Raw genomic sequence first — 14,533 nt, forward strand, 5'->3', positions numbered from 1 at the left:
AGGAATTGAAAGGTGCATCCACCTTTCCTATAAGCAACAACCACCAAGCAAAATTTTATTTTATGATTTGAATCACCAGTAGGCCCAGGCTACTATGCCTAAATGGTCTAAATGGCCGTACAAACTCTAGTAATCAAAAACAAGTAATGAACAGGTGCCCATTACTCAACAATTATATGGTAGCTTCCAGCCATCATTAGCTGCTGTAGAAGACAGCAGTGAAATTCAGAACTTCAGTAGGAAGTATTCTCCTCTTCTAAAAGAAGTATTTTCTAGAACTCAAAACTATCATTAGAGCTGGAAGAAAAGAGTTAGAGTGGAAAGAGTAGCAGGCAGTGTTCTCCACATTTTCACACTAAAAGAGCTGAAGGCATTGTACCAGTTTAATGGATCATGCCATGATTATTGAGAGGAAAAAAAAAGCCTGAAGTTTTGACTAAAGATGCTATTAATCTAAAGAATGACACAGTATGCAAATATCTTACACAATTTTTCTTACCACTTTTGAATGACAGAAACAAAAACTGTCAGGTCCCTAATGGTATAGTTTTGACTATTTAATTCTTACTCCCTGTGTATCCTTACGCATATCTTGAAGCACAATGTGCATCCTGACGTACAAGGATCCCACGAGCAGGTGAATATTTCTTTCTTTAATTCCACATTTAAATTTGTCTAAACATGTAAATTTCTCAGTTAAAACTTGTTTCTTTGGTATAATCAGTGTTCTTGAATCCATGCAAATAAGTTTCCAATCTTCTACCTTTTTTTTCCTGTTTTTCTTTTTTTAAAACCATGTCTTTCTGAAGTTTTGTTCCTAGTTGGTTCTTTCTTTTCAGTATTTGTTTTGTTGCCTCTTTAAAAAAAGATTTAGACATGGGCTTAGAAAAAACCTCTAGCTCCTAAACATCCTTAAGGCTTTGATGTTTAGGCCTTTGTAGACTGTTCCTCTTTCTATTTATATGCTGTTATTATTTATGTTTTGTAAAGTTTTTGTTGTCTTTCTGCAAATGCCCCAAATGCCCATGAGCATGGTTAAGAAACTTTATTAATGACATTATGAAGATGACTCTTGTGTATTCAATTACAATTACTGAAAGCTAATTAAGAAAACATGAATAAGTTGCAACATGAATAGGTTGCAACATGAAAAAATCCCAAGGCAATTGATTTTTCAGGGACTTCAAAGGTGTGCTGGCTGTCAGGCCTTGAATGAAAAGAAAAAAAAAAATCACTGCCAACTGACATTAATAGGTCTATTACCAGTAAACAAACTGCTAGAAGGCAAGGCAATTAGATACAGGCAGAACACTGAAGCATAAAAAAAAGTGCAAGCGACTGTAAACAATAACGGTGATAATCTGTTCTTATAAAGATGAGCCAAAAAGCATACTTAAATCTAGGTTTTGATTAGCTCATGACTCAAAGCATCATTAATGCTTTAATGTTTACAGAACATATTCTGTATGTGCTGCTTTTGATAATGTTTTGAGCTATACTGAAATATATGTTTTGGAATGCTTTGGAGATAGAAATCTCATGAAAGTAAACTCACCCCTTCTGTTGTGAGAAGTTTATCTGCTATTTGTGAAGGTCTTCTCTCAGTATAGGCCCACATTTCACAAGAATAGCTCTTCATGTAAGCTTTGCAGCTACTCTGCACTATAGCAACCTCAACCCTCCCACATCTTCTTTCATCTCTGTGAAGTTACAACCAATACTAATACGCTGTTCAATGTGTATCCTTACATTATGTGCAGAAAAAAAGAAGGCACACCCAGATAACGTCTTTAGGAACACAGCAAGACACAAATAAGCACATGCCAGCGCTTTCGGGAGTAACCTAGGGTACTCTGCACCTTGGCTAATAACAGGAGATTCAAGCTCCTGCTGCTTTTCAGAGTGGCTGGCTCAGGAGTCACCACTCTCTAGAAGATGTAACAGGGACTCGCATTTGACACTTGCACACCACAGGTGAACATCTATCCAGCAGGCAACCACCAGCAAGGCTCTCCCTCCCACTTCCCACACCCGATATCCTCAAGTTTCTTCTAAATCAAAGAGCTTAGATTCTGTCTGGAAACGGTCGCTTCAATTTCTTTAAAAACAGCAAGAGACTTTCCATTCCCTTTAAGATATTCCCAGTATCCATACATACAATGGTCTGAAAGAAAAGCTTAGGTTCCTCTGAGGTTGCCAGACTCCCTGCAGGACTGGAGCCAGCAGGGTTTAAGCACTCACAAAATTTCTGGGATGGCAGAATCGGTGGACTACTAATAAAAACCACAGGCCCGTAAAGTTTTACTTGGAGAACTTCCACCCTCCAGCCACTTGATGTTTGTGCAAACTTCCATTCATGTCGTATAGGTAAACATTAAACCTCTGATGCTACAGTGTAAACAAAAACTAGAGCAAATGTGCTTTGCTCACACTGAAAACGGTAGTATCAGCAAACTCTACGGGAAAGATGCAAGGAAAAAATGATGTCTGGGAATCTTCTGCCACATTTTTTTTTTTTGTCTAAATTACATAAAACTGCAAGCCTAAATATTCCATTTCCTTTCAAGGATAAATTGTGTAATGCAACAGAAAAGGATATTACGCAATGAAAATACTAAGAAAATAAGACACAACATACTACATATCATAGACAATTTGCTTAAGAACAATTTTCAGATCAAGGGAGASAATTGTGAAAGGTCTAAACCACAGAAGCAGTACTATGCTCTATATAAAACTACCATTATAATGGTATTTTTTCTGTATCATCCAAGGACAAACTAAAGAAACTCCCAGGTTTCCAAGAATAAAATCTATATTACTATGACATCCCTAACAACAACAAAAATATTTTCACAGCACTAAATACTGGGAGGATTTCAAGTATCTTATTCTACTGAATAATAAACTGCCCAAATCTGGACTTCATTTAGAACATCTCCTGCAGCAAAAACCACTGCAAGATTAAAACAAAGATTTAAAGTAAAGTTTCTTTTTGGTATGAATATAAACTTTAAAAGGTACAATGAAGTCTATTTTCATCTTCATAATATTTAGATGACCAATTCTTTCTCAGCAACCTTTAATAAGGAAAATACTGCACAGACCTTGGAAGGAACGGACTTCAATTTCTACTTTCCCTGCTAATACAAAAGCCTTAAATCATTCATTTTAACTCATTTAAATAAACAAAAAAAGCTGCCTTGTTCAACAAGACAGGGAACCCATACAGAGTTCAAAGAAATAAACAGCTCTCAAATTAACAATAATGGAACAGTGTTTAGACCAGAGTTTTCCATTCATATAAAATAGCATCCTTGAGTATAAARATGAAGATGAGCAAATTGCAGAAATTTTAATCAGTATCTTCACAAAGAAAAATTGACTTTGTTGATTTGCAGGCAGAAGAGTCTGAAAGAAGCAACATATCCCATTGGCAATCAGGAGGTTCCAGCTAGTGCAAAGAACTGCTGGGACTCAGCTCCTTCAAGCACAGATTCTCCCTATCTTCAACTACCAAGAAGAAATTAACCACAGGAAGTTCCGCCTGACCGTGAGGGGCAATTTCTTCCCTGTGAGAGTGACGGAGCCCTGGACCAGGTTGCCCAGAGAGGTTGTGGAGTCTCCTTCTCTGGAGGTATTCAAGGCCTGCCTGGATGCAACCCTGTCTACCATGCTCTAGGTGACCCTGCTGAGCAGGGAGGTTGGACTAGATGATCTCCAGAGGTCCCTTCCAACCTTACTGATTCTATGATTCTATGAACTAATGMTTACCTGCCTCCAAGAGAGCTCGAGATGGTAAGTTATTTGAAAATATAAGTGACACTAGTAATATCTTTATGATCAGATTATATAAACAGAATGATACGTACAGTGCTCTTGTGCATTTATAAAACAAGATGACACGGCAGGAAAAAGTATTTGAAGAAAATTAAATTTGCAAGCATAGAGTCTTCAGAGAACTTTGGTACAGTATATGTTCTAGGTTCTTAATATGAAATAGGCCTCTTAGGCAACCATTTCCAATGTAATGCTGGATTTCCTTCTCACTGTGGTCAAGTGGTCAAAGCCCTAGTGCAAGGTGCCTACAGCTTTCCTGTTGAAAATTCATATATAACTTTTATATAAAAAACTTGAAATTTTAGYATTTCCTTTTTCAACAGGAACTTTTCCTAATACTTCTTTAAAAGGYAGCGGTAATGTATGAATTGGATACAGGTTATTTTCTTTTGTAAATCAAGTATTAAATTGCTAGGTAGATGCCAAGTTTTACAGAACATTTTGTAGAAGGAAAAATACCCAGGATCTGTGTATCTTAGTCTAAGATGTACTACTTGGTTTCTATGCAACTTCCAAAAAAAGAATTTAAATCCACAGTGTCTTAGCTTTATCTTTAAAGTGAGTATAATTGTATTTTACCCCACAGGATTAGTCTCAGGCTTTAACAACGTCTGCAGTACCTCACGCAGAGAAAATGAATAAAAGAACTCTGGAAAAATTCAGAAATTTTTATAAACTGATTGTGGTAATATAAATGTGTGAGGAAAAGCAACAGACTTTCAAACTGATGAGGATAAAAAGCATTTCTGCATAAACAGAAAGAAGCTACAGATGAGTGACAGCTACATCTAACACAACAGGAAACTACGATTCCTTCTGTAAACACCAGCAGTGAGGTGGAGAAAACCCAACTTCTGTATAAACAGCAAGGCTCAGGCCCCAACGCAGAGGGAACGCAGCCCTGTGCAGAACACACTGTTCTCTGAGCTCGCTCGGGAATGGGAAGCAAYGCTGCCATGTTAACACAGTGCCGCAGCCAGGCTAAGCAGAGATGACAAATTAATTTCACTCAGCAGCCCGCTGACAAAGATGCAGTGCTTCTGGCAGCCATGCCAGCAGCCTTCTGCACGTTGCAGGGTGCTGCACGGACGTGCCAGCATGTCCGGAGGACAGCGAGGGAGAGCCGGGTGCAGACGCTGCAGGCTCAAAGCCTCCTCAGACCAAACGCTCATACAGACACAGCACTGGAGACCAGGAAAAAAAAATATAGTGAAGAGCAATTTAGGACAACAGCAAAGAATGCTGAACTCAAAAAACATCGTTAACTGTTGTCGTGTCTGAACTGGAAACATTTAAGAAATTTAAGTCAGGTAGTTATGGAAAAGAGTCTGCCTTATTTCCTGCAGTCAAATTAAAAGAGTATTTCAGTCAACAGGTTATGGCAGACATGGCATGCTCTTCTTTGCAGAATTCTGAAAATATAACAGATGAGTCAGGAATAAGTTCTCCTCTCCTTTTTCCAGCTCTGTTCAGTTTACAACCCTCAAGCTTTCAATTCAGGTCATCACTCTGTTCTGCTTCCCAGTTCTCTGCATCTCCAAAAAGTGAATAAAATTTCCACTAAAACTTCCACTGCTAGGAACAATGAATGATGTGGTAACACCTGTGTTGCACGTGTAACCACGAGCTGATCATGAACGCCCGTCTTTACATTATAAAAACGGTAAAGTCTCATTTAAATCAGCAAGAAACTTTTGCATTGAATATTTAGCAAATATTCCTGTTTGAGAGAGATTTAATTTCAATTTTGAGGAACCCTCATATAAAGACACTAGAGAACCTACAAGAAAGTTTTGGTTTTGCTTTTTAAACAAACTTTTCTCTAATGGAAAACATGAAAGAAGCCTCCTAAGACACACTCCCTGGAGCCAGAGAGAGGGCATTAATTTTACCACCTGGCTGTGACAGGAGTCTTCTTACAGTGACAGAGAGAAAGAAAATGCACAGAAGGACCAAACTGATAAAAGATGAAACAGAAAAAAGAAAACAATAATAACACACACATACTCCTCCTCCCTAGGGCTTCATAAGGTAAAACACAGAGGTCTAGCACAATTAATCACAAAAGACACAAAGATCTACACATTGAATAAATCCTACAGTTTGTCAATATTGTCTGTATATGTCTCAGAAATCATCCTACAGAAGTTTCAGATTTTTAATGTGCACATGAGAAATCAGTAAGTATCTCAGAAATGAAATTGGATTAATGGAGACTATACTTCTGCTATCTCATTTCGAGAACTACAGAAAGGAGGTGGTGAGACAGCATGCCTTCAGAGTGCCCTATTCCAGTTTACATAAAGTTTTAAAAAAGGATAGGTTTCTATTTCACTGTATGAAAAGACCCTCTCCCTCTCTCTGTCTCCCTCTCTCTGATATACGTTTTTGTCACTTGCAGATCTCTAATTACTGTATTAATTGCTACCCTATCAACATTAGCCATTTGTAAGTTACATTTTGATCCACACATCTATCCCAATTTGTTCCATGAATCATCTGAAGATTTTTCTTATAAGTGGTTTTGCCTTTCCCAGYTTGCTCTCTGAATGCAAAAGAAAGCAAAGGTTAGCCAAGCTTTACTTTTATAGGCAAAAATCTCTGCATTAGGAGATCCACAGGTAGTGTGCAGACATGCCAACAGTGTATTTGCTGTCTTGCAAAAAGGAAGGAATGACATCTTTAATAACACAAATGTCAAAGTACAAGATTCTTGGGGTTCTGTGTTTATTTTCTGGGAGACRGATTGGGGGAAGAGAGTTGTTTGGATTTCTTTTCTGTGTTAGTGCTCAGCCAATCCACTTCTCTCCTTTTCCAATATTACTTTCTCCAGAAGCAGATTGACAGATCATCGATTCTGTTTGCAGAACTTTTCAGCCAAAATTGCAGCCTGCGAGTTTAAGAAATAAAGTAATGGAAAAGGAAAGTAATGGAAAAAATGGAGCAGCAATGCTGGCAAGGGGGAGGAAAATGAATGGGGACTCTTAAAACCTCAGTTTGCACTCAGCTCTGCTGCTGGCTTACTGGCTGACCTTGACTAAAGCTCTTTATCTTCCTCTGCCCTAGATTCACTATCTGTAGAATAGAGTAACGACATCTGCCTCTAAAAATATTGTGAGCTCTCTTAATGCTCTGCTGTGCCACATACTGTAAACTATTGTAAACCTTAGACCATCAAAAAACCACTAGGCAACAGGTATTTAACAGACTTGACATGCATTATTTTGTTCTTCAGTTTTTTGTCAGTAAAATATGTGAAAAATCTAATTGAACTCAAAGCAGTTCTTAATTCTAACCACCTTACCTCCATATCATCGATATTTCTAGTAACAAGTCTGCAAAACCAGATATCAGAACTATTTGCTGCATATCCCTCTCTCCCACCTCACAGGAAAAGACTCCTAAATTTTTTAATAGGAGGGAAATGCAAGACAGAATGAGAAATGGTAATGGAATTCAATAGGAAAAAAATGACAGATGAGAAAAGGCTTTATAACTAGTAACACATAAAATTTTAAACAGGRAATAGCATAACACTGCTGTGACACTCAGTACAGCCCCAATCCTGCAAACTACCCTATCTTTAGCACTGCTTCCATTAACATGCTGCTGCTCATACTAACAGGGCCACTGACGGTCCTTGCAACTGCTTCCAGAATTGGAGCATAAGAAATGCACGGGCTAATAGTTCTATTTCTGTCTGTGAGCATTACATACACACATTTTTCTGGTGGGCGTGTGCACACATGCATGCATAYACACACACCACTGTCCCCCCAGAAGCAGAACTCCTGGCAGAGCATTCAGCAAACCGCACGCCCCAGACAGCCTCCAGCCTTGTGCTTGCATACCAAGGCATGTGATATTCACCTAGAAATTCAAGGCTTACCTTGCCAGGCTGCCTAATTCATCTGCAGTTACTAAAATATGGTAGCCAAAGTCTTCTCAATTCACTAAACTTTAAAATAACATAATTAATGACCCATGGCAGGTTGAAAACACTGCATCTCCCGCTACTACAGATATGAGTTCCCGCTACTACAGATATGAGTTCCCGATCTTCAGCTAGAATAAATCAGTGCATTTTTATACCCCTTCAATATAGGGGAGTTCAGATTTATTTCTCAGTTATATTCTTGACTCTTTGAGGCATGCAAACCAGTCCAGGAAACACTATGACCTGTATCCACATACCAAAATAAAGTCTTTCTTTTCCTACATCCTGAACACAGTCTCCAAAATAATATTATATATTCACCTTGGCCCAGTCACAAATATGGTAGGACTTACAACACCACCAAGTCCAGCCAGGGACCCTAGAAGCCCCGGCAACTTACAGGAGCAATGACTTCATCTACAATGAAAGGTAAGTTCCACACTACTCCAGCTTCTATTTCTAGTATTGCTTTCCTTCACTCCAAGCACACATAAATTCACATTTGAAAAATATTTTCCACCTTCTCGAGTTTCTTGGACAGCAGATACTTTCCTTTAACTGCTAAGGATATGCTGCTTCCATCACATCCAAACTCAATTTACTACAACTCCTACTGCTTACTCATGGCTTTTTGTACTCCTGTTTAGTTCATGCATACCTTTAAATTTCAGAGTCCAGAAGACGAAAGGATTGAATCTTTCCTTGTTTCAAGTCTTTATTTCAAGTCTTTACTGTTTGATGTCTAGTGACTACAGAATTACTGTCGACTCCCCAAGAAGGAAATCTAGATGTGGAGAAGGGAAAAGGTGAGCTGCTTTAGACAAACCACTTCATACATTTGTCTCTCCTTGGAGTTGAATACTTGGCTTTGGAAATGCTTTTTAATCCCACACTTGGGAATTGGTTCTCTTCTGGAAATATTTTACTATTTATTTCCACTGTGTTCAGCTGCTTCTTCCCTCCCTCCCTCCTGTTCTCCCTCTGCTGCAAAAAAGACTGAGGAAAGTCAGAAGAAAATAATGACTCTCTCAGACCACCCAAACACAGTAATTGAGGGAGATGAAGTAGGCTAAAAAAAATTAACCCAATGGCACTGGAGCATTAATTTATGTATCAAGTGTTTTCAACACCTAGTCCCACACAGGTCATTTTTATAGACATAACACGTGGCAAAAAAATCTGTGAAGTTCTCTTAACATTTCTTCAGTACACTAACCATGAAATGTCTATTATTATCTTTAGGGAAACAGCTGAAAGCTTGGTTCACAAGAACAATATCAACTTTCCTCTTGATAAATATCTGGCTTAGTTCCCAACCTTCCCAGATTTCTCAGCTGAGTCTCTCTTCCTGCCCTGATTATTCATTTCTGCAAGACTTACCATTCATTGCCAAACCATTTAGCCCTATCAGTACTATAAGCAAAGAAATTTAAACAGTTCCATCTACTGCTCTTTCCCATCATTTGATGCATGGTTTTCATTTTTATGTTGTTTTCAAGAGACTTAGAATTAATGAAAAATGGCTTATTGACCACTGAGGTCATTTTCTTCTGCCAGATTAATTATGGAGAGTAACTTGGATGCATTTTGTGCCTGGTGTGTTTCAAAATACTACATCAGCCATTTTGCAAGAAAATGAGTTTCAGTGATGGATTTTTTTTTTCCATCTCATAAAATGATAACACGAGGAAAAGAAATGATAAAACCTGGATCTGTTGATGATATAAACAGGTCTGGAACTGAGAGTTTCTCCTAAATACACCTCCTCCTGGCTCCAGTGCAAGAAGTAAATGACCTGTTTAACCTAAAACAGAACAGCATGCACATCTAAAACTCCAAATATGATGCCAYAGTACAAAAACTCTTCTGTGACAGAAAAACATGAACCACGTGCGACAAGATGTTAGCATGCCCTGGATATTGGGACACCACAGGAGACACAGAAGACTAGTACAGCGCATTCACAAGGAACTTTCTTCCACTTACTCTGATTAAAGATTAAAAGATAAATCACAGTTAATTCGTATTTCGCAGTGTAGTTCTCTAGAACACAGCATGGAGAGAATGGCACATTGTCCCAAAATGCCTGCCGGGAGAAGTCAGGAAGGGAAGACTACTATTTAAATTCTGTGTAGATGGTCCGGAGTCTTCTTCCCTCTGATGTACCAGCTGTTCAAGATGCCAACAGCAGGGAGCTCAAAGCACAGAGAACACATTTGCAAAAGAAAAAGAAAATATCCTCCTGGCATTAGGCATCCTTAAAGCACCCATGAGGTTGGTATGAAACACAAAACAGTGGAGGTTTCATCACACCGATCTCATTCCAGAGAGAATGGACATCACCCACATGGTTACAGTTTCTGTTCAGAGGACCTTAACACTTTTGTGTTTTTGTATTGTCACTTATGTTAAGCCATCTCATGTTGCCCAGCAAGCACTGAGCCTCTCCCTGCACATGCTTTGACAGGTCTAAACATTCTCTACCAATATCACTCAAATCCATTAAGAAAGGTGAAGACTTCTTTTGTTAAAGCTTCAGTTCAGGAGTCCTGTCCAGACAGGCATACAGATGGCACATAGCTTGTCAATGCTACAAGGGCTTGTTTGGCAGAGTTTTTGATATGAAAAGTAGGGTCACATCATCTGCCAATGAATGCCCAGGTGCTGCTGCCCATTGCTGCCACGCAGGAAGGACAAGTAGCACACAGGAAGGACAGGTAACGCAGGCTGCACAGCCTGGGACAACACCAAAAGCGAGGGTGGAAGAGAGATGGAAAGAGGGCACCACCCGGGCATGAACACAGGCACTGAGGAAAGCGGGCGACACATATCCCTAGCACAGCACACAACCCAGCTCATCACCTGACCACCAGATTTCAACACAGGTGAGTCTACRGAGGGTGCTTTCAGCCCTGCTCCCACTCTGTGCATTTAGCAAACATTAGTAAAACATACTCACTTCCTGCCTGTTTGTGGAGTTTTTCCAAACATGGCTAGTTTAGTGCTCACCTCTTCCTGTTTCAGGAGTCCCCACATATTTTCTCTGAGTGCCTGGCTTGCAGAGCAGGCTGCAGAATGATCCTGCATCCCTAGACCCCAACACTACAGTGTGGAGGACCCCTCAGCACGTCAGTGTGACACATTTGCACCTTGCCAGGACCCATCCTCTCGCCAGTGTCAGGTTGAAGGCTGGAGAATGGTTGGAAAGGCTTGTGAAGTGTTAAGCTTTAAGACTCACACACCTATTTTGCATAGGAAAACACCACCCTCTTATATACATGGATCAGGAGCAATCTTATCCCCTATCTCTCTCTCATCCCCTCATAAGCACACCCTATAGGCTTATTTGAACAGATGCATTGAGAAACATTAAAAGAAAGACAAAAGAAGCACTCCAGAATTAACTGTGATGAAAACTGCAAAACAAAAAAGCAAAAAAACAAAACTTCATGCGATATACAGTCACTGAATAAGTAATTATTTTAAATTAGATGCCACATCACATTTGCATCTTCAGAGTTTCCTGGAAACTATGTTATTTGAAATAGGACTATAAATCCTAGAAATGACCAACCATTGGATTCTTCTGATAAAAATACCTAAAAACAGAAGATAAAGCAAAGAATTGCAGAGATAATCAAGAGAAGAGCTTGGAATTTCTTTGGTTTCCTTCTGTTTACTTTCTGATGCTGGCTCCTGAATTTAGATGAAAAGTGGAATAAGTTTTTGATATGGGGCTTTGGATAAGAAGACAAAAATGATCATTTTAATCAAAGGCAAAAGACAGAATCAGGAGACAAACTCTTGGTGAAGCTATTCTATACAGTAACAGCATGAATATTTTCAGAGTATTACAAGCAAAGCACAATAGAGTACTTGGCCAACTACTAAAACGATATGAAACTTAAAGTGTTTTCCAAATGCTTTCACTACATCCCCATTCCCTTGTTTCCCTGGACTACTGTATTATATTCACTAAATTATTTATAAGGATACATTTCTGTAAAGGTATATAAGTATTTATCAAAGATAACTCCATCAGGAAGCAGAAAAAGCACTGTTGGAARTGAAGCCAAAATAAAATTTAAAAGTAACAACTCTCCAAGGAGTCACATACTAGGCAATGCCTTTTTAAATAAAGAGTGGTTCAATTTGCCTTTAGGGAATGCAGCTTTACAGCCCACTCTCCATTTCTTTTTGTTTTAGGTTCTTTACATTTGAAGAAAGTTTTGCTTGCAGCAATGTTTGCTCTGTCTGATAATGCATACTACTGGTTTGCTTTTCTAATACCTTCCTTTTGTCCCTACTGATGCAGATATTAAACTGAGCTCCAACCAGAGGTGCAACAGCGGCAAAGTGGCTGTCTGAACAGTATGTGATGTGATTCGTCTCCTGGAGCTTAGTTTTCCCTGTAACAAAGGAAATTACTGCTAAGGACACCTACCAAATGCCAAGCTGTAAAATGAGCCAATTCCATCCTATGCATTTTCATTACAACCTACAGGAGACATTCATTACTCATCAGCCCAGGATTTTCTGTGAACATTTAGCAGAAAAGACTGTGAGACAACAATATTGGTTTTACAAATTGAGAATAAAATCACAAAGAACTATATTGTACTGTTGATGAGGAAACTGTAGCATGAAAGCTTTAATTGTTTCTCTCACCAGTAAATGCCAGCAACGCCCCATTGGAACACAACATAACCTTTAAACTGAGGGGAAAACCACTGGCACAAAAAAACTGATTGTATGATACACAAGTTACAAATTGGATCTCTCAAGGCTTCAAGAACAGGATTCTGCCTGAGCAGGCCACAGTCATTACAATTCATAACATTCTTTTGCTGGATAGATGAGGGATAAATACTGGGAAGAAAGCATAATACAACTTACAACAGAAGGATCGATTTTTAAGAAAGCAGTATTAACTTACTAAAATACAACTACTGCTTCAGAAATAAGGACTTAAATTTTTACATATTAGCCCCTAACAGTACTGAGTGATTAAGAATGAATAAACTTAGGGCATAAAATGAATATAATAGTGCATAAAAACTAAACCAATCTGTATGAGGAGCTGCAAGAAAGCATCTTGCAAACACAACGGAAGGGAACAGATCATCCAACTTTCGCCTACCAGTCTGCTTTTGTATTGCTGTGTCATGTCCTGCACGAACCATCACTAGAAATAAGACTGGACACTCCAGAGTGCTGTCCAGTACAACTATTTCACATGCAGAGCAACAGCTTCCTAATCCAGTAATTTGTCTTTACATGATTTACAGATAGCTGGCGTTAGTAATCCGTCCTATAGCRTTGAGAATTCAGTTACATCCAGTTCAACCAAAATGACTACAACTAATAATAATGCTTAAGGGAAATTACTACGCTTCCTTATTATTAGCTATACAGCTACTTCTTGATGACCATTCCCTTCTCCCGCCACCAAAATACTGCAARTCAGCCGAATATGCTGCTCAGTTTCAAGTTTCCTCTTTTCCAGCAAAGCCATTAGTAATAATCAGAGTGCATTTGATAAAATGGGCAAAGACCGCAAACTGCCTGCTCTGCTGACATGGACGTACTGCATCCATTTACTGTAATCAGATTTTAACAGCTTCTATGCTCCTGATTTTATTTCCCAGGGCATTTCTTTGCGATAAGGAGCCTGGCTGTAAGTGCCCTCGGGAAGACGTCCCAAACGTAGCTATGGCTGCATGGTCGGGCTCAGACCTTTACCAGTACAGAACTTTCAAGTTCTGACGCTGATTCCCCCCGGTTCCAAGTCTTGCATCCTCCTCAAGGGTTACTTTTCTGAGTGGAGGGAGGGAGGGAAAGAGATGTTTAAAGTTGGATATAAGATTCTTTTCCCCTGACGTTCGGTGGACTAAAAACACTGCATTCTTGCTCTAGTTTCTCACTGAACTTGAATGCCACACTTCAGCCAAGGACAGCCCTTTCCTTTGGTCCTCTCCTAATAATGCCAGCCATAAACTAGGATGCCTGACTGCTGCAGAGCAGTTCGCTTTTCAGCGGTGCTGTCCCTCCCTAGAAGGCAAGCATGACCTGAAGCAGCTGAGTCCTGCCGATGGAAGTCCTCGCCCTAGGTTAGCTCACTCTAGATAACAGTGCAGTGGACAACTCTCAGTTCTTGCAAAGCCCCAGCTCCCCAGCACCCAGCAGCAGCTCCAGCCTAGGGCCATACCTCTCCTTCCTCCCTCTCCAGCTGTGCACACTGCAGCTGGAGAAGGAACTCGCATCATAGCCGAAGATTTACACTTGTAGGTAGGGAAGTGCAATGAGAATCGGGGTGTAAGCTATTTCTCTGCTAAACCAAGTTTCCAACAAGTGCATGAGAATCATGGTTTAGCTGGCATTTCCCTGCTTGCCCCACATGTTCGACGAGTGCCTGAGAACCACGGCATAACYGCTGCTCTCCTGCTCGTCGCGGGACTCCGACAGGTGCGCGATGACCGCGGCTGAGCGGCCACTTCGCTGCGCTTCCAGCAGGCGCCTGGGAAGCGGGACTCGACCCCCTCCCCGCCGGCCCCGGCTGCAGCGGGCGCCGGCCCGGCCCCGCCGCCCTTACCCTGCCCGCAGGCGCCGCGCTGGATGGCGATGACGGGCGGCTGGCGGAGGCGCTCGGCGCGGCGGCTGGCGGCGCGCAGCTGGCAGGGGCTGGCGTAGGTGACGGCGTCGCTGCCGCAGACGGGCTCGCTGCTGGCGCAGAGGCAGCGCCCGGCGGCCGCCCGC

At 40.5% G+C, this 14,533-nt stretch overlaps 1 protein-coding gene across 1 annotated transcript in view; it reads right to left on the reverse strand.

Moving 5' to 3' along the window:
* The window catches only part of HTRA1 (HtrA serine peptidase 1), a 37,512-nt gene that overhangs the window by 22,160 nt on the left and 819 nt on the right, over window positions 1-14,533 (reverse strand). The window contains exon 2 of the mRNA XM_085305287.1: window positions 14,370-14,529. Within this exon, the coding sequence (XP_085161413.1) occupies window positions 14,370-14,529 (160 nt within the window). The remainder of the gene's footprint in view (window positions 1-14,369; window positions 14,530-14,533) is intronic.

The sequence above is a fragment of the Rhea americana genome, unplaced genomic scaffold (assembly GCF_003343005.1).
Source record: "Rhea americana isolate MKP2758 unplaced genomic scaffold, rheAme1 scaffold_218, whole genome shotgun sequence".
Taxonomy (NCBI): Eukaryota; Metazoa; Chordata; class Aves; order Rheiformes; family Rheidae; genus Rhea; species Rhea americana.